General features: G+C 51.1%; 1 protein-coding gene across 2 annotated transcripts in view; it reads left to right on the top strand.

The window, feature by feature from the left end:
* Positions 1 to 2,245: 2,245 nt before the first annotated feature.
* TNFRSF21 (TNF receptor superfamily member 21) overlaps positions 2,246 to 22,158 on the top strand; it is a 31,666-nt gene continuing 11,753 nt past the window's right edge. Inside the window, exons 1-3 of one of the 2 annotated variants that reach the window (XM_084513431.1) lie at positions 2,246 to 2,561; positions 6,696 to 7,350; positions 9,237 to 9,728. In XM_084513431.1, coding sequence (XP_084369557.1) covers positions 2,502 to 2,561; positions 6,696 to 7,350; positions 9,237 to 9,728 — 1,207 coding nt within the window. In that variant the 5' untranslated portion in view covers positions 2,246 to 2,501. The remainder of the gene's footprint in view (positions 2,562 to 6,695; positions 7,351 to 9,236; positions 9,729 to 22,158) is intronic. The other variant, XM_084513432.1, reaches the window with a different exon arrangement.

The following is a 22,158-nucleotide window of genomic DNA, read 5'->3' as shown; positions in this document are numbered from 1 at the left end:
CGCCGCCAGAAACCCTTCACATGAAGCTCTAACCTCAGCTGCCCACTTCCCCTTTTTCCTTCTGAAGACCCAGAAAAGCAGGGAGGCAGCAAGAAGAGCACCAGTAAGCAACTCCTGCAGCACTTCGTGACCCCGTGTAGGCAGCGTGACCAGGGTTTGTCTCAAATAAGGCTGCAAGGGGCATGGGGGAGAGATTTCCAGAGCAGCCTGTGCATTTGGGGATAATCCATGGACAGCCTGTAGGTTCTGTATAAATACCAATAATTAAAAGCGGATATAACTAATTAGAATGCAGTCCATGGCAGTAAAATGATCCAGCTTATTGCCAGTCCCCTGAGTCACCCCGTCCTCCCGATGATTATTTTCCTGTTTTTCCCTAACCCAATTTGAGGTCTTTTATGCCGCCAGCAGACCCGGTGTGGTTTCAGAGCCACCGTCAGCCCAGACTCACCCCAAATTTCACCAGAAAGCTGCACATCTTTAAACTTAAAGCCCCCTCCCATGAGTCCAGCTGGGTTATGGCCAGTTATTCACCCCAAATATTTGGATTTACAAGCAGCTGTGGGCATCCCAGGTTGCATGCTGGGCAGCCCCAGTGGCCTGGGCTTTGCATGGGGACTCCTGTGGGGGCACGGAGCTGGCTTCCCTTCCTGGGATGAGCACGTTGCTCCTGGTCCTGGTGGCCCCAGGGGATGGAGGAGCTCGAAGCAGGGCTCTGCAGCACAGTCAGCTGTGGAGGAAGGTCCTCTCCCTGCAGACGTGACTCGGTCTTCTCCTGGGAACGGCTGTCCTGCCGCTGCCATCCCGGTTGGGGAGAGGAGCTCTGCTCCGGGCTCGTTCCCAGGCTCCCTGAGGTCGTTGCTCCTTTCCAGGGTTGGGAATGGGGAAAAGTGCAGGGAGAAAAGGTCTGCTTCGGCTGGGAGAGGAGCCTTCAGCTGGATTCAAACCTCCCTGAAGTCAGAAGGAGGCTTTGTGCGGACTTCAGAAGGGTTTGGATGAAGCCCACGCTCCTGCAGAGTGAGGATATCTCTTTTTATCTCTTTTTTGAGATTTTCTATCATTCATGGGGGACATGTGCCGTTGCTTTTGGTGTGGCACCAAAACCCTGCCTTGTCTCATTTGCCTTCGGGATGCCCCCAGAAGGTGATGGTTGGCAAGGTTTCTGCAGGCTCTGGGAATCAGGTGTGTGACCATGGGCAATGAGCAACATCGATAACCATGGAAGGCTTGGATCTCATGCACCCATGGATGTTGAGTGCCCTGAGGCACCCATAAACCCTACTGGTGCCCAGCCCTGCCTGGGCCACCCCACCCCTGCACTGGTGGGACCTTGGACCCATGGAGTCTCATCTCTGGCCCCATCCCTGCTGCTCCTGACTCCCTGGGTAGATCCAGGTCTTTCCCATTGTTTCCTGGGGCTGGATGCTGTGCCCAGCACCCTGCCCATCCTGTGTGGATGCTGCAGGATCTGGCCCTTGTCTGTGAGGGCTTCCAGCTCACCCTCTTATGGGGGTCAGCTCCGCTCTTAGGGTAGGTTTAGATGAGATATTAGGATTTTTTTATTATTATTATTCAGAGGGCACCAAGGCCCTGGCGCAGGCTGCCCGGAGGAGTTGTGGGTGCCCCATCCCTGGCAGCGCCCAAGGCCAAGCTGGATGGGGCTGGAACTAGATGGGCTTTGAGGCCCCTTCCAACCCCAACCATTCCGTGTCTCTGTATGATTCTTGCTGCTCCCTCTTACTCCCCTTACTCCTTATGTGCTTCGCGTCAGAGAACAGGAGAAAAAAAAAACACAAAATGAGATAAAATAAAATGAGATAAAATAAGATGAAAATATAAAATATAATAAAACAATGAAAAATAATAAAATAAATAATAAAACATAAATAAAATAAAATAAAATAAAATAAAATAAAATAAAATAAAATAAAATAAAATAAAATAAAATAAAATAAAATAAAATAAAATAAAATAAAATAAAATAAAATAAAATAAAATAACCCCACCCCGCTGAACTCCCCTTGCTCCCCAAATTCCCACCCGCCCCTACCGCTCTCCCCTTTCCCCGCGCCGCGCGGGAAGGGGGCGCCCTTGGCGCGCCCCGGCCCCGCGCGCCCGGTGACGCCACAAAGGGCGGTGCCGCCCACCCTCCACGGGCGCGCGCGCGCGCGCGCCTCTTTCTCCCGCCGGCGCGCCGCCCCCACGTGCGCGCCGCCCCGCCGCCGCGGCAGCGGCAGCCCCCGCAGGCAGGTGGGAGCGCGGCGGGCGGCAGCGCCCCCGCCTCGGCTCCCCCCCCCGGCCCTGGCCCCGGCTCCGGCCTCGGCCCCGGCCCCGCCACCATGGGCGCCCCCCGCCGCGGGCAGCAGCCGCCGCTGCCGACCCCGCGCCGCCCCATGAAGCAGCGCCGTTAGCCGGGCAGCGCCCGCGCTCCCCCCTCCCCGCTCGCTGCGGCCACCCCCCCCCTCCCTTTCCCACCCCATTACCCCGACCCCCCGTCCACCATGGGGGCGGCCGCCCCCCGCCCCGCCGCGGCGTGCCCAGTGCTCGCCGGTTTGCTCTCGGTGAGTTTTTTGGGGGGTCCGGAGATTTGAGGTGGGGGACGGGTGGTAAGGTGCGGGGATGCCTGCGCGTCCCGGGGGTCGTGAGAGGTGTTGGGGTTGTTTATTGGGGTGTTTATTCTCAACCCTCGCCTCCTTCATCCCATTTTTTGATGTTGTTTTTATTGCCCCCGTGCTTTGGGAGAGAGGCCAAGCTCCCCCGGCTTCCCCGTTTTGCCATCCCACGTAGGACCGCGGCAGAGCGGCGCTTTGGGGCGAAACGCTGTCGTTTTGGGGAGAGAGAGACGGAGGGATTTTTGGGGGCGGCGGGTCCGTGCTGCGGCTGGGTTGTGTAAGCAGCGCCGCGGCCGCTCCTGCTGGGCTCCAGGTGGGTCCTAGCGAGCTGCTGCGGGGACTGGGGAATCGCCGGGCAGCCGCAACGGGGTGAGTCTTGCACGGGGAGCGGCATCGCCCCTTGGAACGCGAAGCAAAACTTTGCGTGGTCGGCAGTGTCAGGATTCCCCCCGGCCTCTTTTTCCCCGAGGAAAAATCAAAGGGGTCCGAGTACGTGGGTAAATACAAGCGGAGTGCTCTCCCCCCTCCCAGAGTGAAGGTAAGGATCCAAACGTGCAGGCAAGCGTTGCTCGTGCACACGCATCCTCAACCTGGATGTGTGCGGGTGTGCGACCAGATGAGCCGTGGGACAGAATTCCCATTTGATGGCAAGGTCGTGGGTGGGATGCTCTCGTGGCTGCCGCCTGGATCACTGTTTGCTCGTGCATCCCAGGTGTGTTCAGAGGGCTGTGGGGGCTTCGTTTGCCTCTAGTGGGCTCGCTGCAGCCAGCGATTCTCGGCTGATGTGCAGTGTGGGAAGAGCTGTTGAGTTCCCCTTCACGGGGACCGTGCGCCTGTGCTGCTGTTTTGGCATTTTCCCCTGTTGCCGTTGCCCTTCCCAGCCATGGCAGTGGGATTGCTGAGTCGACCAAGCCCTGGACTCTCAGTTTCATTAAACCCCAAACTGGCTGAAAATAACTCAGCGCCCTTAAAGAAGCGAAATCTCGCTTTCCTTCTTCCCCAAGACCCTCGTCCCAGGTGTTTTTGGAGTTTGTAACTTGATCCTGCCTATGGGGCGCAGGGCAGGAGATGGGCTGCTTATCTCCATAAAGTTGCCATCAAACTTCTGGACCTATTTACTGGTGTTTTGGGGGGGTTGTTTGTTTGTTTTTCCACCTTCAGTGTCACGAATGCCTTCCCGGAGGTGCTCCGCAGAGAGTGTAGCTGACCTTCGGGAAGGGGAGCTGTGCAGCCCGACCTGGGCTGAGGCATTGCTACGGAGAGTGTGGGCTAGCTGCAATTTCAACGAATTCAGGAAATGTTGGTATTTTCACTTGGAAACAGTTCCTGGGTTATCACCTTGGTGCTGTCAGTCCCTGCTCACCTACAGCCCTGTGCCTCTGCTCTGGTTTCGCTCTACCAGCATCACATACGCTGCGTTTAGTTGCCTTTAGTTGCTTTTTCTTTATTCTTTTTTTTTAATGATTTTTTTTTCTATTTTTTAAAGTCAATTTAATTCTTTTATTTTTTTAAGTCACCTTTATTCTTTTTATTTTTTGCTGAATGCATTGTATGGCTGTGAAGTTTACCATTGCTCTGCTCCCTACCGCGGGGCTGGCAGCAGTGGGGCGGCGCCACACTCAACCCAAATTTGCCCTGTTTCGGACCCAAATGCTCGTTTTCTCGCCAACTTTCTGTCTCTCTCCTGGCAGCCTCTCAGGGCTGAGGAGCGGATTTTGCTCCTGCACAAGCTGGCCCATTCCCTGCCGCATCCCACGTACATGTGCTTGGGAGGCGGGTAGCTCCCTACAAACTATTGTCCCTGCAAATTGCTCATCAGCTCCGTCCGATGAGTGGCTGCAACTGAAGAGAGTGGTGATGGCGATGCTGCGTAGGTGCTTGGCTGCATCACCGGGCTGCTGGCAGTAAGATGGGTCATGCCTGCGTCGTCTGCCAGCTCAGGGGCTCCCTCATCCCAGCCCATTCCCCAACTGAAGTCCTCCATGTGCTGGAGGCGGTTTGGGTGGCCAGGGAGGGACGTGGGCACTGAGCTGGGGATGCTCTGCAGGCGTGAGGAGCTGCATCAAACCCAGGTGTGCTGGTATCTGGTCGTACCAGGGTCATCTTGCACCAATGCCTTTTTTCTGTGTTTTTTTCTTGCCCTGTGTGCCTTGGTGCTTGGAGTAACGAACTGGAATCCAGTGGCTAAGGAGACCCTGCTCCATTCTTGTGCTGCTCGTGGTGGGTCTGAGCAGCAGGCATCCTCCCTGGCGGAGACGTCCTCCCAGGCAGAGACATCCTCCTGCTCCCGGCTGGTGCTCACAGTGCCGCGAGCGCTGCCAGCCGCACGCTCCCAGCAGCGGGTTATTTTTAGGGACCAGAAGCACCAATCCACACGACACCCGCATGGATGCTCCAGGCTGCTCAGCCTTCCCCCGCTGCGACTCGCTGCTGTCCATAAGCGCCGAGCTGCGCATGCACCAGAGCCCCCTTGGTCCCACACCTCCTGATGCCCCCCCCCCAGGGTCCAACACGGGCTCATATCCCCCGTGTAGGGCACTGGTGAGCCCCGGGGAGGCTGGATCCTGTTGCATCTGGTTTGCTAATTCGCGGTTGCGTCAGGGAGATTACGGGTGGCAGGTTTCTGTAGCGCGAGCTGAGTGCTTCGTGAAATCGTGTCTTGCAGGAGGGAGGGGTGGAACATGCATCGGGTGAGCCGTTAGAGCCTGCCAGAGCAGCCTCTCGCTTTTTTTTTTTTTTTTTTTCTGTTGTTGTTGTTTTAATTTGACGTGCTGTAATTGGCCTGGCCACCGCAGGATCCTTGTCAACTCCTGCAGGCTTGTCTGCTGCTGCCGCCTCTGTAATTGCCGCTTCAGGAGGGAGGGGAAAAAAAAAAAAGACTTGAAGTGTTTTGTACAAATCCTCGGCCATAAATTATTTAGCAGGTGAAAGAGAAATGCGCTGCCAGAGCATGTGTTTTCCAGGAAGCAAGAGACTGCACCAAAAATGACGCGGCGCAGCTTGCAGCTCTGCTGCGATGTGTGTTCTGCAGAGTCATGTTGTTGGAGGCTTTTTTTTTTTTTTTATATAATATATTCTTGCTGGCTGATAGCCCAGGATACGTAGCAGAGCAAGAGCAAGGTCCCGTATAGCCTAGCAAGGTGATTTATGTCCTTGGCTGCTTGGTTGAGAAGCGTTAGGGTTGGTGGTCTTCCCACCTTAGTGTAGGAAATCACCTTTGTAAAGCTGCTGTAATGTTATCCTGGTCCTCTTCCTTCTGAACTCAGCCTGCTGCTGTTTGGAAATGCATTTCCAGCTGCTTTGCATGCTGGATGAGATTGTGGCAGCTCTTCTTGAGCTGCCTTTTGTTTTCCGTGCGTTATTTCTGCTGGCCTAACTGATGCGTATCTGTGGTCCAGAGGTCCCCCAGGTAGAAATGGAGAGAGGGCTTCTCCTGGGGAAGGAGCAGCCCCATGGTACCAACACAAAGGACCAAAGGGAAAAAAATCATGGGGCTAGAAGTAGGTGGAGGTGAACAGACCCATAGTCATCATCCAGCCAAACCCAGCTGGGTGCGCTTGGTGTGTAAAAACGTGAGAGCTTTTACCTGTATCTGATGCAATGAGGAACAAAGTTACAGTGGAGCCCCTAAAAGAGCTTAGGAATAGCATCCTTTTTCCCCTCTCCTGTTGCAAATAAATCTGGTTTCAAGTGGATTCAGGTGTGGGAGGCTTGAAGCAGAGCCCCTGAAGCAAGCCTTACCCTTGCACAGGGGTGTGGGAGGGTGGCGGGGCTGAGAACACACTTGGTACCGCACGCCAGCCCAGATTTCATCCTGTTTTGCCTTATTTTAAAAGGCAAATAACTGAGCAACCGCAGGGTAACAAACACAGAGGAAGGAAGTCCCGCAGGTCAGAGCCACCGCCTGCGTGGTTTTTGTCTTCTTGGCAAATGCCTGAGCACTGCTGGGACCTCTCAGCCTTGAGAGGACAAAACCTCCCTCGTGGTCCTGCTGCCCCGGTGGCCCTGTCCCGGGCTGGCACTCCAGAAGGAATTTGGCACTGGGGGCCCCGGATGCACTAACGCTTTGCCTTTGTCTTTCAGTTGCTCGTGTTCCTTGGCAGCGCTGGCGCTCAGCCCCAGCTGACCTCCGAGCAGAATGCCATCAGCCTCTCCGCCGGCAAGTACCGCCACCTCGACCGTGCCACCAACCAGGAGCTGATCTGCGACAAGTGTCCCGCGGGAACCTACGTGTCCAAGCACTGCACGAAGAGCACCTTAAGGGAGTGCAGCCCGTGTCCGGACGGGACTTTTACGAAGCACGAGAACGGCATAGAGCGATGCCACCCTTGCAGAAAGCCCTGCGAACTGCCAATGATTGAGAAAACCCATTGTACTGCCTTGACCGACCGCGAGTGCACTTGCCTGTCGGGTACGTTTCAGACGAACGATACCTGCGTCCCTTACACGGTGTGCCCGGTCGGCTGGGGCGTCCGCAAGAAAGGAACCGAGACGGAAGACGTGAGGTGCAAGCCGTGCCCCCGTGGTACTTTTTCTGATGTGCCTTCTAGCGTGATGAAGTGCAAAACCTACACGGACTGCTTCGGGAAGAACATGGTGGTGGTCAAGCCGGGGACGAAGGAAAGCGATAACGTCTGCGGTTCTCCGGCGTCTCTGCCAAGCACATCTTTGGCTTCGTCAGATGCAGAAGCAGGTGGAGAGACCTACGAGGCTCCACCAACTGCTCATCTTCCCAAAGGTAACGTGCACAGCTGTTTTCGGCCATGGGATTGCATTCCTGCCTCGGTCACAGTTGTTTTTAGGCTGTTGGAGGTCAACCTGGTCTCAAGTGCAGATGGTGCTTTTGCTTTTTTGGCCAGGACATGGCTCTGGACTACATCAGGTTGCCATTGCTTGTGTTAAACCACATTTAATAATATTTTCCCCGAGATTTTACTCCTGATTGGACTTCTGGCTGTCCTACTGTTTGGATTAAGAGGACATCGTGTTCCCCAGCCATTTTTCCAGTCCACGTGTTGTGCTGGCACAAGTCTCGGTGTGTTTGTGGCAAACCTGAGCAGGGAGTGGGTGCAGCAGCAAAGCCCTGCAGGGAGATGGGGGCTTCTTTCCACCCCACTGATGGGTTTGTTGGATCTCTGGATGGGTTTTTTGGGTGTCCTGATGGGTTTGCTGCCTCTCTGCCTGTGCTTTCCCTACTATGTTTTGCCCTGAATTGTATCACTATTGGCTTGAATGGGGACCATTGCCAAAACTGCACCTAGGCTGTGCTATTATTTTTTTTTTCTTTAACCTCGAAGGCTTCCACTAATTACCACTGGTGGGGAAAACTATCTTGAATTCCCCATTCTCTCACTTAATTGGAAATGACATGTCACACTCTTCACTGGGAGACTGCTGGGGTAGGAGACCAGGCAGAGAACCCATGGGCAGGGTGCTGCTGTGTTTAGCAGAGATGCTTCAGCCATGGCTGGGTGCAATGGGACTCTTTGTGAGCTGCTGCTCAGCACTCCTTGATAGTGTCCAAAATGGGGCATTTCAACAATAAAAGGCAATTTTTGATGCCCTTTACACCTGAGCCAGTAAATACAGGTGCGGGGAGGTGGTGATGGTTGTAGGCTGCAGGGCTCTGGGACCTAACAAATGAGAAGCCTGATGTGACGTTGGCATCTCCCTGGGTGAGGAAGGGAGGGTGTTCCCTGAACTTTGATATCAACCGTAGACAAGCAGATAAAAGTTAGCGTTTTCCCTGTTTGTGTCCTGGTCAGAGCGGTTTGGCTTCTCACATCGCAGATGGTTACACCCGCGCTTTGGCTCAGCTGGGATGAGACACGATCTTCACATCCAAGTTTCCAGAGCAGGCTCTAATTCGTGCTGCAGCGCCCTTCCTCTTCTCACCAGGCGCTGCTTGTTGATAAGAAAACTCAATAAAAGTGGAAAGTGGCTCTTAGGAGGAAGTTGGGTCATCTCAGTCACTTCAGAACCTCGTTTGGAGTTGATGCATCCACGCCTGATTGCCTGATAAAATGTTTGTGCTTCTCTGACAAGAGTTGGTTGAGAGATACTAAGCCTCTGAATTTGTGTGGTCCTAGCCCAAATACCAAGTTTTCTATGATGGCTGTAAAGCTAATAGTATTTGGGCTAAAAACACATATGAAAATGTTTTCCATCATCAGTAAAAAGTAAAGCTAATGTTTGTGTGTGTTCCTAGCCCAAATACCAAATTTTCCGTTATCACTGTAAAGCTAATAATGTAGTAAAAATATAAAATAATAAAAATAATAATATCAGTGTAAAGCTAGGAAAAGAAAGCCAACTGCCTCAAAGTTACGGGTTTTCTAAGAAATGCTGAATTTGGGTCAAACACAGACAACCAATGTGCTTTTAATCGCTCCTTTTTGTTGTTGAGCAGCCACTCAGTGTTAACCCAGTCAGTTTTATCTTGAACCTGACTCAGTAGCTATCTGATACAGAGGTGACATTAAGGTCTGGCTTTCCCTCTCTCGCTGCCTGGTGCTGGGCTTAGGCCTGCAGGCCATGCAGACACTCAGAGGGGTCTCAGGCTGTGCTGTGGCTCCATGTCACCTCCCCAGCGCCGTGACACTGAGCTCTCCTCTCCTCCTGCAGGTCTGAACTCTTCAGTTCCCGACCTGGCTCCCTCTCCACCCGCGGCCGACGGTGTGACGGGGCTGACGAGCGACTACAACCAGACCTCGGCCAACGAGACCGGGGGTACCAGAGGGAGCCTGGTAGGCACCGGCACCGCCGGCCAGGCGCAGAGCTACCGGCACAAGCACACCAGCCAAGCTCTGGAGAAGCAGCCGGCCCTGGAGATGGCAGGGGGCGAGAAGTCCAGCATGCCCTACAGGCCACCCCGGAGAGGGCCTCAGAACGTCCACCAGCACTTCGATATCAACGAACACTTGCCCTGGATGATTGTCCTCTTCCTGCTGCTGGTCCTGGTGGTTATCGTGGTCTGCAGCGTCAGGAAGAGCTCACGGACTCTGAAGAAAGGGCCGAGGCAAGATCCCAGTGCCATTGTGGAGAAAGCTATTATGAAGAAGTCCACCACCCCCACGCAGAACAGGGAGAAGTGGATCTATTACTGCAACGGGCACGGTGAGCAGTACCAGCCGGGGGCTGGAGCAGCCGGTCTGGGGAGCGGTGTCCTCTCCCCTTTCCGATCTCGCAGTGCTTTGGATGGGCCACCCCATGGCTGGGTCGCTTTCCTGGTGCATTGAGCCCAGTGGTAAGGGCAAGCAGATGTCCCAGCTCTCAGCTGATCCTTGGCTTTTCCCCATCCCTGTTCCCTTGGCACATTTCCCATTCCTGACGCAGTGATTGATGGAGGGAGCATCACCTCTCCTTAGCTCCTCTGCTTCTGCTTCCTACCTACCCCTTGCTTGGAGGATCTCAAAAGAAGACTTCTTTTTTTTAAATCTCTGCCCTTCCACCTCTTTTCTGTTTTCGTCCCTCCTTATCTACCAGTGACTCAGGCGTGTGTCTGATTATCTTTTGTTCTGTCCTTTTCCCCTCACCCCTTCTGTTTCTGCAAGGCTGAGTCATCCCCCGCCCGTTGGCAGCACCTCAATTTCAGGTTCTTGGCCCAAAATCCTGACCACTGGCTTCATTCCCCAGCCCGTTTCCTTTGCTGGAGCGAGGGAGGTTATCCTTAGCGGCTGTGTCACAGATGGGCGCAGCTCCTTGTGCTTGGGGGATCTTGGGGGTTCTGCTTCTTAGTGTTTTCTGGTCCTCTGGTGGAAAAACTTGCTATTTGCTTTTCAATGAGAGTTAAAGATGAACCATTGGGGCCTTAAATAGGGACTCATAAAAGTCAATGATAAATGAATGGTGGCACGAATGTGAATATTGAGTGGTCATGGGCTCCCCAGGAGGTTCTACCTTCACACAGCCACCGTGGCAGAATCGACCCCCTTATCCTGAAGATAGGACTAAGGAATAGCTAAACATCCCTTCCTGGTTAACCTTTAGAAGAGCACTTTTAACAAGGGGACCCAAGTGAAGAGCAGATTGGAAAGAAAAGATTTGAGGGTTTTAAGAGAGATCAGTGCTTGATGACAGTCATCCGTGGGTGCTTAAGTACAAAGCAGAGAAGGCTTTGAGCAGGGCGTCTTGTTATGTACTCTGCTCTCCTTCCTGCTGATTAACAGACCTACACTTTGTTTGCTTTCATTAATGCATATACAGAACCAATAAGGCCGTGATGGAATTAGCTTTGTGCCTTCTCTCGTGTTTGTGCTTTTTATCAGTTTCCTTTTAACTCTTTTGAATTCCCAGGGTGCCATTTCTTGCGCTTTTTTTTTTTCCCTTTTGCAATAAGTTCCAATATCTTTTTTTTCTGTAAGGCCTGTACTTCTTTGTCCCTAAAATCAGTGGTACCAAAAGCGTGGACCCTGGGCTATGGTTAGTGATCTGCAGCAGGGTTGCAGAGCCTATTAAATATTTTTATTTGTGCACGCTTCAGGGAATACCAAGGTTCAGCACTTCAGCTGTGGTTCATTGGCCAAAAGGGGCTGGTTGCTACTAACCTGTAGTCTGTTTTTCTTTTTCCCTTTTGTTTTTTTATTCCCCTCCCAAGATCTTAATTACCAGTTCCCTTGGGTTGGTTGAATTTCTCATTGTTTCTTTCCTTGTCTCGGAGCAGTGAATGCTGTCATCCCGGAGCAGGGGCTGAGTTTTTACAGCTCGGGGAGCAATCCAGTGCAGGAGCAAACCAGCTGCTTTGGGCAGAACCAGCTGTGGCTCCTGACCTGGTGGTTCAGAAGCCTCCTGCAACGCCTGCACTACATCTGCTCCCTTTGGGCAGGGCTCTGTGTTTGCTCACCCAGGATGAGTCAGGTTAAAGAAACCACGCAGATAAGATAAGGTGATACGTGGTGAGCAATGAGGCTGTGTGAGACCATTCAGATGTAACCCCACCTTCACAGATCTTGTCATCCTTTTAGAGGGACGGTGTAATCTATGGGTCACCCTTTGCTTCCCAGGACACATCTCCTCTTCCCTTTGTCATCCTCTAACAGCTGAATTCAGCTAGTGCATCAAATTCACAACGTGTTTGCTAAGTTCACTTTCCGCCTTGGGAAACGAGGTGATGTAACTGCAGAAGCAGCACTTGGTTAATGAACTGGCCCAGTATCTGATCAGCCCCTCCAGTCTGGAGGCGAATTTCCCATTTCTCAGGGCTCCCAGTAGGGTTTTGCACAACCCACCCAGCGGTCACACTGGTGCCTGCTTGTCCAGGTGGCCTCGTGGCTTGCTCCTGCCATCAGATGTCCTCAGCTGAACTTTTTGCTGCAAAGGCAAAACAAGTAGAACCAATTAATGCTTTGTCTTGCTTTAAGGGCAGCTTGGACGTCGCCTAAATTGCGTTGTGTTTAGCTGGATCTGCCCTGCTCATTAGTTTCTCTTTGGTGGTGCTCTGCTGTGCCAGGCACATAAGTTTTTCTTCTCCATGGTGGTGTAGAAATCCCTCTTTTTTTTTTTTTTTTTTTTGCGTGTGTATGTTGAAGTGTCTAGCTCTTCAGATTTCATTTACTTGAAATGAGAGGCAACACAGTAAAACAAAATCAACCTTTTATTTTTTTAAACAGCTGTCCACGCAGCCAAGGTACGCTGCAGAGCTGAAGCAGCACAGCTTGGCTTTCTGCTTCTCGAGCAGTTCTTGTACCCAAACCATGCTTTGCAGGCTGCGTCCTTAAGCAACATTTCAGACAACGGTCAACGTAGCCCAAAATGAGCTTAAGACCATAGCAGAAAGGAAATCCCTATGACCTCCCAACCTGTACGGGAGCAGGGTTGTGGGGCATTTATTGCCTACGTAAGAGTTGCGCACAGTCTCCCCCCCTGCTTCCTCCTAGTTTTGCAGCTCCTCCCTCGTAATCCTTTCAGTAAACAGCTTTAACCTTTGAAAGGGAAGACGTACTAGGACATGGGTGCCCCAGCCCTGGTGCGGAGGAGCTGTGCTTGGGGAGGTGCACTCCGGTGGTGCTGGAGCGATCATGGTGACCAACCTTGAAGATTTTGCCCTTTTTTGGGAAGATTTTAGGATTGATCCCTCTCAGCTGGGTGTAGCATGGTCAGGGCGGTACTAGCAGTGCTTGGTGCTGGAGCAGAGCATCTCGCTTGGGCTGGGCTTCTTCCTGAAAAAGGAAGATTTGGGGGTGGGAGTGTGATTTTTATTTTCAATATTTTTTTTTTTTGCAAGGGTTTTTTTGTAGTAATACTGTGATTAACTCACCCGCACACAGGATCTGCAGTGTTAAATTATTTCTGCCCACGTTGTTGCTGCTTTGACAGACCTCAGTGGAAGCAGTGGCTTAAATCCTGTTCCTGATGGCACTCGATACCGAATTGCTGAAATACCTGCAATGTGCTTGCTGTCCTCGACAGCAGTTGTTATTGGGGGCATTTCACTTGTCCTCATCTTCCCATGAGCAGGTGTCTACTCCCCGTGCTCCCCCTGGTCATAATATGTGCCTTAAATAACTGCCTACACCTAAAATTAGAGGCGACTTGGGAGGCTGGTGTTAAAACAAGACCTGTGCCCTCAGCATGGACACGTTCCAGCTCAGGCAACAAATGCCAGCACTTCTCACTGGGTTAAATGGCTCGGAGGTCTGGGAAGAGCTTGCAGTGCCTGCTGGCCTGAGCTAGCACCGCCAGCATGTCCCCACGTCTGTCCCCACCTGGGTTTTTTTTTTGGCTCCCCTCAGAACCCCAAGTTCTCATTTCATGGGATCTAAACGAGTAGCAGTGCTGATGGTGCAGCTGGATCTCTGGCTGCTTCATCTGGCTCAGTTCTCCTGCCCTGCAGGTGGGAAGGGGAAGGGCATTTTGCCCACCATTTCCAAAGAAAGTGGTGGTTAATTATTAGTGTGGGTACAGGGAAATGATTTTAACCTGGTGCAGCTTTCTTTTGGAAGACTGAGAGCAGCCCTGCCTAGTGGAGATGTTTTCTTCCAGACATTCCCTTTATTTTAGCACATCCCCTTCCCTTTCTTCAGCTGCTTCCAAAGGCAAGGAACTGAATGAGTGGAGCCCTTTTAGTACACATAGAAAATTGAATTTTTAGTAAAAATAAGAGAATTGAAGCCTGACTCCTGCAATCTTTGGGGTTTCCAAGAATTACACCAGTCTGCACTGAACATGAGGGTGGGTTTGAAATAATCTTTCAGAAACTCATGGTAGCGTTGTCTTTGACTTCCACCTCTTGAGTAGCAGCGAGTGAAAGGCAAGGACTGAAATGAGCTGCATCAAAAGTGGTCTTTTGGGGTAAAAACTCCTGTGTATAGAAGAAGCTGCCTGAAATGCCGTGCTGAGAGGCAATCAGAGGATTTGGTAATTTTGGAGCTGAAAGACAGGAGCAGATCTTGGCAGTGCTGGCCTGGCAGGAGATGCCACTTGCCTTTTTTTTTTTCCTTCAAGTCTGGTAATTGCACGTTATTGCAGTGGGTGGCGAGACCAAAGCCAGGAAGCCTCTGGTTAAGTAATCAAGGGAAATAAGCCGTGCTGCAGAGCTGTGTGCAGCAGGGCTGGGGCTGGGGCTGCAGGTAGAAGAGCCCTGACTGGAAGCAGCTCTGAGTTGAGGCCCTGTCTGAAAGCAGAGGGGAGAGCCAAGAGGTGATGCTGGGAAGGCGAGAAGCATTAGGATTTGGGGTCTTGGCTGTTGGGATATTCTGTCTCCAGCAGACTGGGGACCCCATTACTTCTCCTTTTGAACATCTGCAGAGCCTGGGGAGAGGTGTAAGAATTCAATCAGCCTCACGCTGTGGTGACCTCAAGGACCGCAGCGAGGGGCAGGATGGCCAGCAGCATCTCCCAGGGGCAGATGTGCCTGTTGCTGCCAATAATTTATTGACTGAGGAGCAGTGCTGTGCCTGGGTGCAAACCCTAACGTGCCCCTGGCAGAGCTGAGGGATTAATGTCTGTCTGCCTGCCAAAACAAACAGGCCAGAGGGTTTTTTTTTTGTTTGTTTGTTTGTTTGTTTTTTAAAGCTGTTTTTCCTCTGGTATCTGCAGATGTCTGTTTGGCCCTCAAATATCATCCGGTCCTCCTGAAAATGAGACCCAGAGAAAGGGAGCTTGAAAATGGGTAGGGCAGGGATGAACAAGGCACTCAGAGGGTGTTGTGGGTACCACTGAGCTATAAAACATTGGGATGGGCTGCCCAGGGAGGTGTTGGAGTCACTGTCCCTGGGGGTGTTCAAGGAGAGGTTGGACGTGGTGCCTGGGGATATGGTTCAGTGGTGACATTGGTGGTAGGGGATGATTGGAGCAGGTGATCTTGGAGGGCTTTTCCAACCTGAATGATTCTATGAAATAGAAATGAAATGAAAACACCATGGGGATGCTCAGAGCCCTGCACATCCTGCACCTGTGGAGGTGGGATGCTTTGTGTCAGGGTGGGATAAAGCAGCCCTTCAACTCCAGCAACACAGAGCTCTGCCATGGGAGCTTTGCGGTGATACCCGATGAGTTTGAATCACCGTGTTCCTCAAACCACTCAGCCTTTTGGCTTTGCTCAGGTTTGCCCCCAAACTGACCTTTTTGGGGCTGACCACAGCTTGGGTGGTGAAAGGGAGCTGTGGAAAACACAAATGAGAGAGAGCGACTGCTGCTCTGCTTAAAGGGAAACCTAATCAGGGGCGGGTTTATTATGTCTTGCTCCTGAGTCTTATTGCATTAGCAGGCCAGGAGACTGGTGCTCGATCACTTCTAATGCGTGCTGCTACACCAGCCATCTGTCCGCAGTATGCACAGGGCTGCCCCGGACAATGGTCCATTTGCTTCAAAATCTGCTCCAAAAAAAAGTCATCAAAAAAAAAAAAAAAGCAACAGCAACAAGAAAAGGTCAAAATTCCTGGATAGTTTAATAAGGAGCATGAGGAATGGGGATTGGTGCCTGCCCATTAAGGCACAGCTGAGTGTTAATGGCACAGAAATTCAGTGTTTCTTGCAGAAAAAACACACTTGAGACTTTTTTTTTTTTTTCCCCAGAAAACCCTGCACCTGCTTCTGTGTGGGGAGAGCTGTGATTTCTCACCTCCGTGAGGCCCTAGCACATAACTCCTCAAGTAATGAGGCAGACTTTACCCGCTTGCCAGGGCTTCATCTGAGTGGGGAAAAAAATAAACATAAAAAACCAGCAAGTGAATTTAATCCTCAGGCTGGCATCTGTGTGTCTCGGTATCGATGACTCTGGCTGCGGCAGTGTGCTTGCTCAGGGTTACCTGCCTGTCCAAGGGGGTTATAATGAAAATTAACTCTACAAAAGCTGTTTAAAATGTAATAATTACATGGAGTGCTTACACTGACCGTTCCCTTTTTAACCAAAGGAAGAGCAGCTCTGCCTGGCCAGGTTTCTCTGCAGCATCCCAAGCAGATGGAGGTCAAGAGACCACAGGGAGACCTTGCTGTGGAGGTGGGCAGGTTATGCATGTCCCAAGGGGTCAGGACCAAGGCTGGTGCTGGTTCCAGAGGTGTGATGGAGAGCTGTAATGCTCCTGTCCAGCACTGACCCTCAGGTCCCCGGGTCTGAACACATCCATAAACTCCCAGTGATGATCACAAGCCTTCCTCAACCGTCTTGGTGGAGTTAGTTTCCAGAAAGGGTGTGGGAAGTGTTTGTCGCGAGTCCGTTTCCTGCCCTGCAAGGTTTTTGGTTTGGAAAAAAAATAAAAAGAAGAACAAAAAATAGTGGTTTGTTGCCCAAATGATGCTCGCTGAGGATGTGAATCACTGGCTCCTGGGAGGATCTGATACCAGCACTGACCATGGGAAAAACCATCACATTGCTCAGAAGTCCTCATAAAAATGTCCTTCCCGCCTGTCTTGATCATATGCACGTTTTCCAAAACTTATTTAGAGTTGGGATTTGTGGTGAAAGGATTCATCTTCCAGTAACTCCCCCTATTTTGGGGAGGGTGGTGAAATATCCTCGTTTTGGGAAGGTCTTTGCATCAATCAGGGTTCGGGGATTTCAAAGCCCGAGCTGTGGACAGCTGGGATTTGGATGTGCTGCCTCCCAGCTGAGTTGTAGGCTCGCGGCGTATTTTTGGAGGTAAAAATAGGCTGCTGGGGCTGTGTTCTGCATGAGTCAGGAAGATATTTGGAGGAGGTAGGTGGGATGAGCTCAGGAGCAGAGCTGGGCTAGCAGCGATGGGAAGCTTTTATCTGAGGGTCGGGCTGCATCACCGCCCTTCTCCTGCCTGACTTGCACACGTTTTGGCTCAGCTGCCTGCCCGTGATGCTTCTCCATCCTTGAAATGTGTGCAAATGTCAAAATCTGCCAGCCTGATGCAGGATTCATCCCTCCACATGCTGCTGTGTGCTCAAAAAAACAGCGGGTGGAGAAGGAGAAGGTGATACAAGGGCAGCCCTTGCCATGCGGGGCTTTCTTTTTCTTGCCACTGTTGCCTTTTTGGTGGAGAAGAGAGAAATTTTTCAAGGGCTTCATTACAGGAGGGCTGGGTTATGTTGATGATCAAGCCATTAGCCTGGTTGTTGCGTGGGTAGAGCCATTAATATTGCTCACAGAGCTGCATCAGTAGGCACGTAGTGGAAGCTCCAGGTGCTGGGGACCCTGGCTCAGGCTGATACAGGGATGCTACAGGGGTTGGGGAGGACTGGTGGGCCCCATCCCTGCAGGTGGTGGAGGATCTCCTTAGCTTCCATGTAAGAACACAGCTGATGCGTTAACCCCTTCTCCTTCATTATTAGAGGGACATCAGGAGGGCCTAGGAGGGCTCTGTAGACCTGAGCATGAGATTTCCCCTTACAGGCAGCAGTTTCTCAGCCAACGCTCTTCTGAAGAATACCAAATCACGCTTGCCTTGAGCTCTGAAAATGAAAACGACGGCAGCTTTTTGTTCATGAGAGGGTGGGGAGGGGAAGGAAACGAAGTTTTGCTGTGGTTGGGTTGTGGTTAGACTTCTCTGTGTGCTCTTGGGTGGATGGGTGCGGCCTTCTGGCAGGGTAGCCCTTCAACTCCTCTTGAATTTGTTGGCAGATGTCAGCCAGTGATGGCAGGGCAGTGGTGTCTTGAAGGCTTCTTGCATGGTGTGATATTGCACAGTCATGGAAGAACTCGGTTTGTTCCCAACCTGGAAACAGCTGGGCTACGGGAGTTGAGCAAGATTTGTCCGAAAGAAGCTCAAGAGCTATGAAAGCATGTGAAAGTCCTGTGTGCTTTTTTTGGCCATCTTGGTGGCTTTCATGAAAGGCAGCAGCTGAACTATGAACCAGAGAGAGGCACGAGATATGTAGAGGAGATGGAAACGTGAGGGGAAAATATGTTCAATCTGATTCAAAATAAGCAACTGAAAGTCAGGTCATGTGGGCAAAACAGCATTTATCACAGAATCACAGAAAGGTTTGGGTTGGAAGGGACCTTAGAGGCCATCGCATTCCCTACCATGGACAGGGATACCACCCACCAGACCAGGTTGACCAGGGCTTTGTCCAACCTGGTCTTGAACACCTCCGGGGATGGGGCATCTACCACTTCTCTGGGCAACCTGTTTTTTTTTATTTTATTTTATTTTGTGTTGTTGGTTTGTTTTATTTTTTGGTATGTTTCATTTTTTATGTTTATTTTTTTAATTTCTATGTAAGACTGGGTGGAGATGAGCTGGAGACAGGATGCGGAGCTGCCGCAGCAGTTCCTGCACACGTATGCACACCCTCAGACATGGTGTTTACCTGGACACTTGTTGACCTTGGTTATGGGCCATATCCTGCTGGGATGGAGCTGTACAGCCAGTCCTAGCAGAGGACAAGTGGGCTGTCTTAGAGGCTTCCTCCAGGCTGTTGTGCTGGGTGCCTGGTGGCTATAGCGAAGCCACCACCATCCTACCCCACACCCCGACATTTCCTTTGGGCTCATGGAGGTGCCATCCTATATCAGCACTCTTGAGGTAACCCCAAAGGGACTTCAGATGAGCCATCCCTTTGCCAAGTTCCTTTACTCTTGCACTGCAGCTGTCTTCTAGGGAGCGATACCCATGCAGTTTCCTGGCAGACAAATTAAACACCATGTTTAAATGGCATTATTCAATTTCTACAGAAAATCTGCTTTTGTCTTAATATGAAAAAAAAAAAAGTAGTGAGATTGGCTATCTTTGAAAAGCTTTGCCTAAGGTAGCAAGTCAGGGTGGTTTGGACCTCAAAATATTGGGTTGTTTCTATGGAGAGGCCCACCACAACATTTGGATGGGTGAACAGGAGATGCATGGATGTGCTGGTCCCAAGCCTCCTGAGATGTGACCACAGGGCCTCCTGCAGGAGGGAGGGCTCCTCAGGCTCTTCTCCATTATCCACAAGCTCAGAACAGTTCTAGCGTCATGCCAACGTGGCTGTGACCATAGGAAGCATGAAACGGATGGGTTCAAGCTCTGTCCCTGCCGAGCTCAACCATTTTACTTGGGATTACTCACCTCCAAAGGGCTTCAGACACAGCTCCAGCTTCAGCATGTGGATGAGCATGGTGGAAGAAGATCCACGTGGTCAGCAGGTGGGGAAGACCTGAGGTTCCTTGGGCCATGCTCCTAGTAGGATGGGAGAGAACAGATTTCATGCAGGTGAAATGAGAAATGTGCTGCACCCCGGTGGGCACTGTCCTGTCCCATCCCACCAGGAAGCTCCGGCCCTATTAGTGCTCCACAGAGTGACTTCATAAGGGTCCTAGAGATATGGAAATAGCAGGACTGTAAACTTATTAGAAGCATTAACATTTTATTTTAGTTTTGAACAACTGAATTAAGTTACTGTAAATGGCTGGAGCAGTAATAGTTGGCAGCGTGCGGCAGCAACTTGTCATGTCCTGGTTTTAATCTTATTTTTCAGAACAGAGGGAGTAAATGGTTTTCTGACTCGAGCCAAATCTGTGCTCAAGTCTGTCTCTTCCATATCTCTTCGGGGTTGTGTTTGCACAACATTGTAGTGAATGTAGCGAGCATATGGGGCTTAAATTCATTTAATAGTTGCGAGAAAATGAGTTTAAGGTTCTTATAGTATTAAGGTAGAAATTTCCAAATTCATTTTTAATGGAACATTTGTTCTCTAAAGATTATTACACGCCATTAAGTTCTCCACTGCGCGGTGCGTTCTGGTGCCCTGTGATATCACTGCCAGGAGATATAAACATGTTTGTGGGGCCACTTTGTTGAACTGGGAGATTAAATACACCAAAATGGAAAACGTCAGGAGGCGCATTTCTGCTTGGTGCTGTAAATCTCGATCAGGAACATCCGGACGAGATGCCGTGTAAAGCCAGTGCAAATCAAGTTTCAGCCGGCTGAAAACTTTTCTCCCCGCCGCAGCAATAAAGGCTGGGATTTATCAGCACTGAGTGCGTAGGCAGGAGCAGGTGCTTTTCTGGGAAGTCTCGGTGCATTGCATGGGTTGTAAAACAGCAATTGCATTTTAATGCTACCTACCATCGAGCAGTGTGCTGCAGGTACCCTACATGAGCAGCATCAGCCATGCTCGTCCCTTTTTGCGTTCCCACCTGTATCTTGGTGCACAAGCTTTGCAGAGCTTTTCCTACCCTCCTATTCCAGCTAAACTCTTATTGTTCCCTTGGATTGAATGACAAAATTGAGATTCTTTGCTGCTTTTATCCCAGAAGCTGTTGCGTTCGCTGCTTTAAAGGATCCAACCCCAAACCCCAGTTTGCATTTGTGCTGCTTCCAAGCCCTGCTCCATAGCGCCCGAAGGCACAGGGCTTGGTTGCTGGCACCATTCAGGGTGCGTGCGGCTGCTGTGCCATACAGATGGCTTGCAGGCATGCACAGGCATCGAGGGTGAGGAATTTGGGATTTTCTGGGAAGCACACAGGTGACCTGTGTTGACTTGAACAGAGGGCGGCCGGCTCCTTGCCTCCCACAGCCGCTCACGCAACGAGACCAGACCAAGCGCCTGCTATGGCTGCTGGCGGCCGCGTGCTGAGATTTTATGGGCAATAACATTTTTTTATGTGCCTCGGATAATTAGCCCCGTCATAAAGCACAATAGCGCGTTGGCAGGCCTTTTTTTTGTTCTTTAATGCTGGGGAACATTTCTTTTGTCTTGGGTTTATTTTGAATAATGACAAAGTCTTTCTCCCCTTTCCCACCTATTTTTTTTTCTATTATTTTTTCCTTCCCTCTCCCCCAAACCTACCCCAGGTGGGCTGGTGGGCTGAGGTTTTGTGTGAGGACAAAGCCCAGCAATCACACAGCTAGGATGGCTGGGGAAAAATTACACACGTATTTTGGAAACCACCAGCTCCTTCCAGCAGCAAGCTGGGGCAAACCCTCCTAGGGGGAGGAAGAGGAGAAGCAGAGCGAGAGCTGCAGTCCCCAACCCATCACCAGGTCTCGCTCTTAAATCTGTGGAAGGAAGGGATCGGGATTGTGATGGGAGGAGGGCAGAAACTTGTAAAAGTCTGGGTTTTGGGGTTTTTGCTGTAGAGCGGGTTGAACACCGGTTTTGGATACTCTGAGCACCTCAGGCTGGTGGCTACTGGAAAATGCCACGTCCTTATCTAGATTGAAAAGAACAACTGGTGTCTTGATATGGCAGGTGTTGATAAGCCTGCTTTAACAGAAAGAAGAGGGGTGTTGGTCAAAAATATCTATATCAGGCTATATAGCATATATTTAGCTATATAATATATATTTAGCTATATCAGGGCTGAGACCTGAAGATGCACTTTGGAGGTTTGGGCCTAGACAGCTTTAAAAATTGCTAATTTTTTACTACAGCAGGAAAGGCCCTGGCTCTAGTGTAGTGTTCCCCATGGCAGCTGTTTCTGCTGATAGAGATGTTGTGTCTGTAGCTGGAAGGGGAAGTGGTGTGCATAGCCGTGGAGGAACGCTGGCTCGTGGGGATTCCCGAGGTGTGGTAACTTTGTGGAAAAAGTGAGCTGCTTCTTGCAGATCTTCGAAGTCTCCCATTTGTGGGGCTGTTCTGAACAAGGTGGTGTTCAGCTGGGTGAAAACAGACCACACGAGCTTTTAGGGGGAAGGAATGGGTTTATTTGAAGGTGTAATGCCTGACCGCCGAGGCAAGGAGTGCTGTTTGCATTGCTCCCAAAGCTAAAGGGAGGAAATTCTCCCAGTCTTGAATTGATGTGTCTCAAGAGCTTTTCTGGGGGAAATCCTGATCTTCTTGCTCTTCAAAGGGGCTAGAAAAACAAGAGTTATGAGGAGCAACTGAGGGTATTAGGGTTTAGTCTGGGGAAGAGGCTGAGAGGAGACCTGGCTCTCTTACAACTATGTGAGGAGGCTGCAGCAAGGAGGGTGTTGGTCTCCTTTCTTGGGTGATAAGTGATAGGATTTGAGGAGATGGCCTCAGTTTGTGGCAGGTGAAGTTTAGACTGGATGTTAGAAAGAATTTCTTCATGGAGAGGGTTCTCAGGCCTTGGAACAAGCTGCCCAGGGAGGTGGTGGAGTCACCGTACCTGGGGGTGTTCAAGGCAAGGTTGGACGTGGTGCTTAGGGACATGGTGTAGTGGGTGACTTTGTTGGTAGGGGATGGTTGGGCCAGA

Source organism: Aythya ferina (genome assembly GCF_964211825.1).
Source record: "Aythya ferina genome assembly, chromosome: 3".
Classification (NCBI taxonomy): Eukaryota; Metazoa; Chordata; class Aves; order Anseriformes; family Anatidae; genus Aythya; species Aythya ferina.
This window is presented reverse-complemented; position numbering and strand designations above follow the sequence as displayed.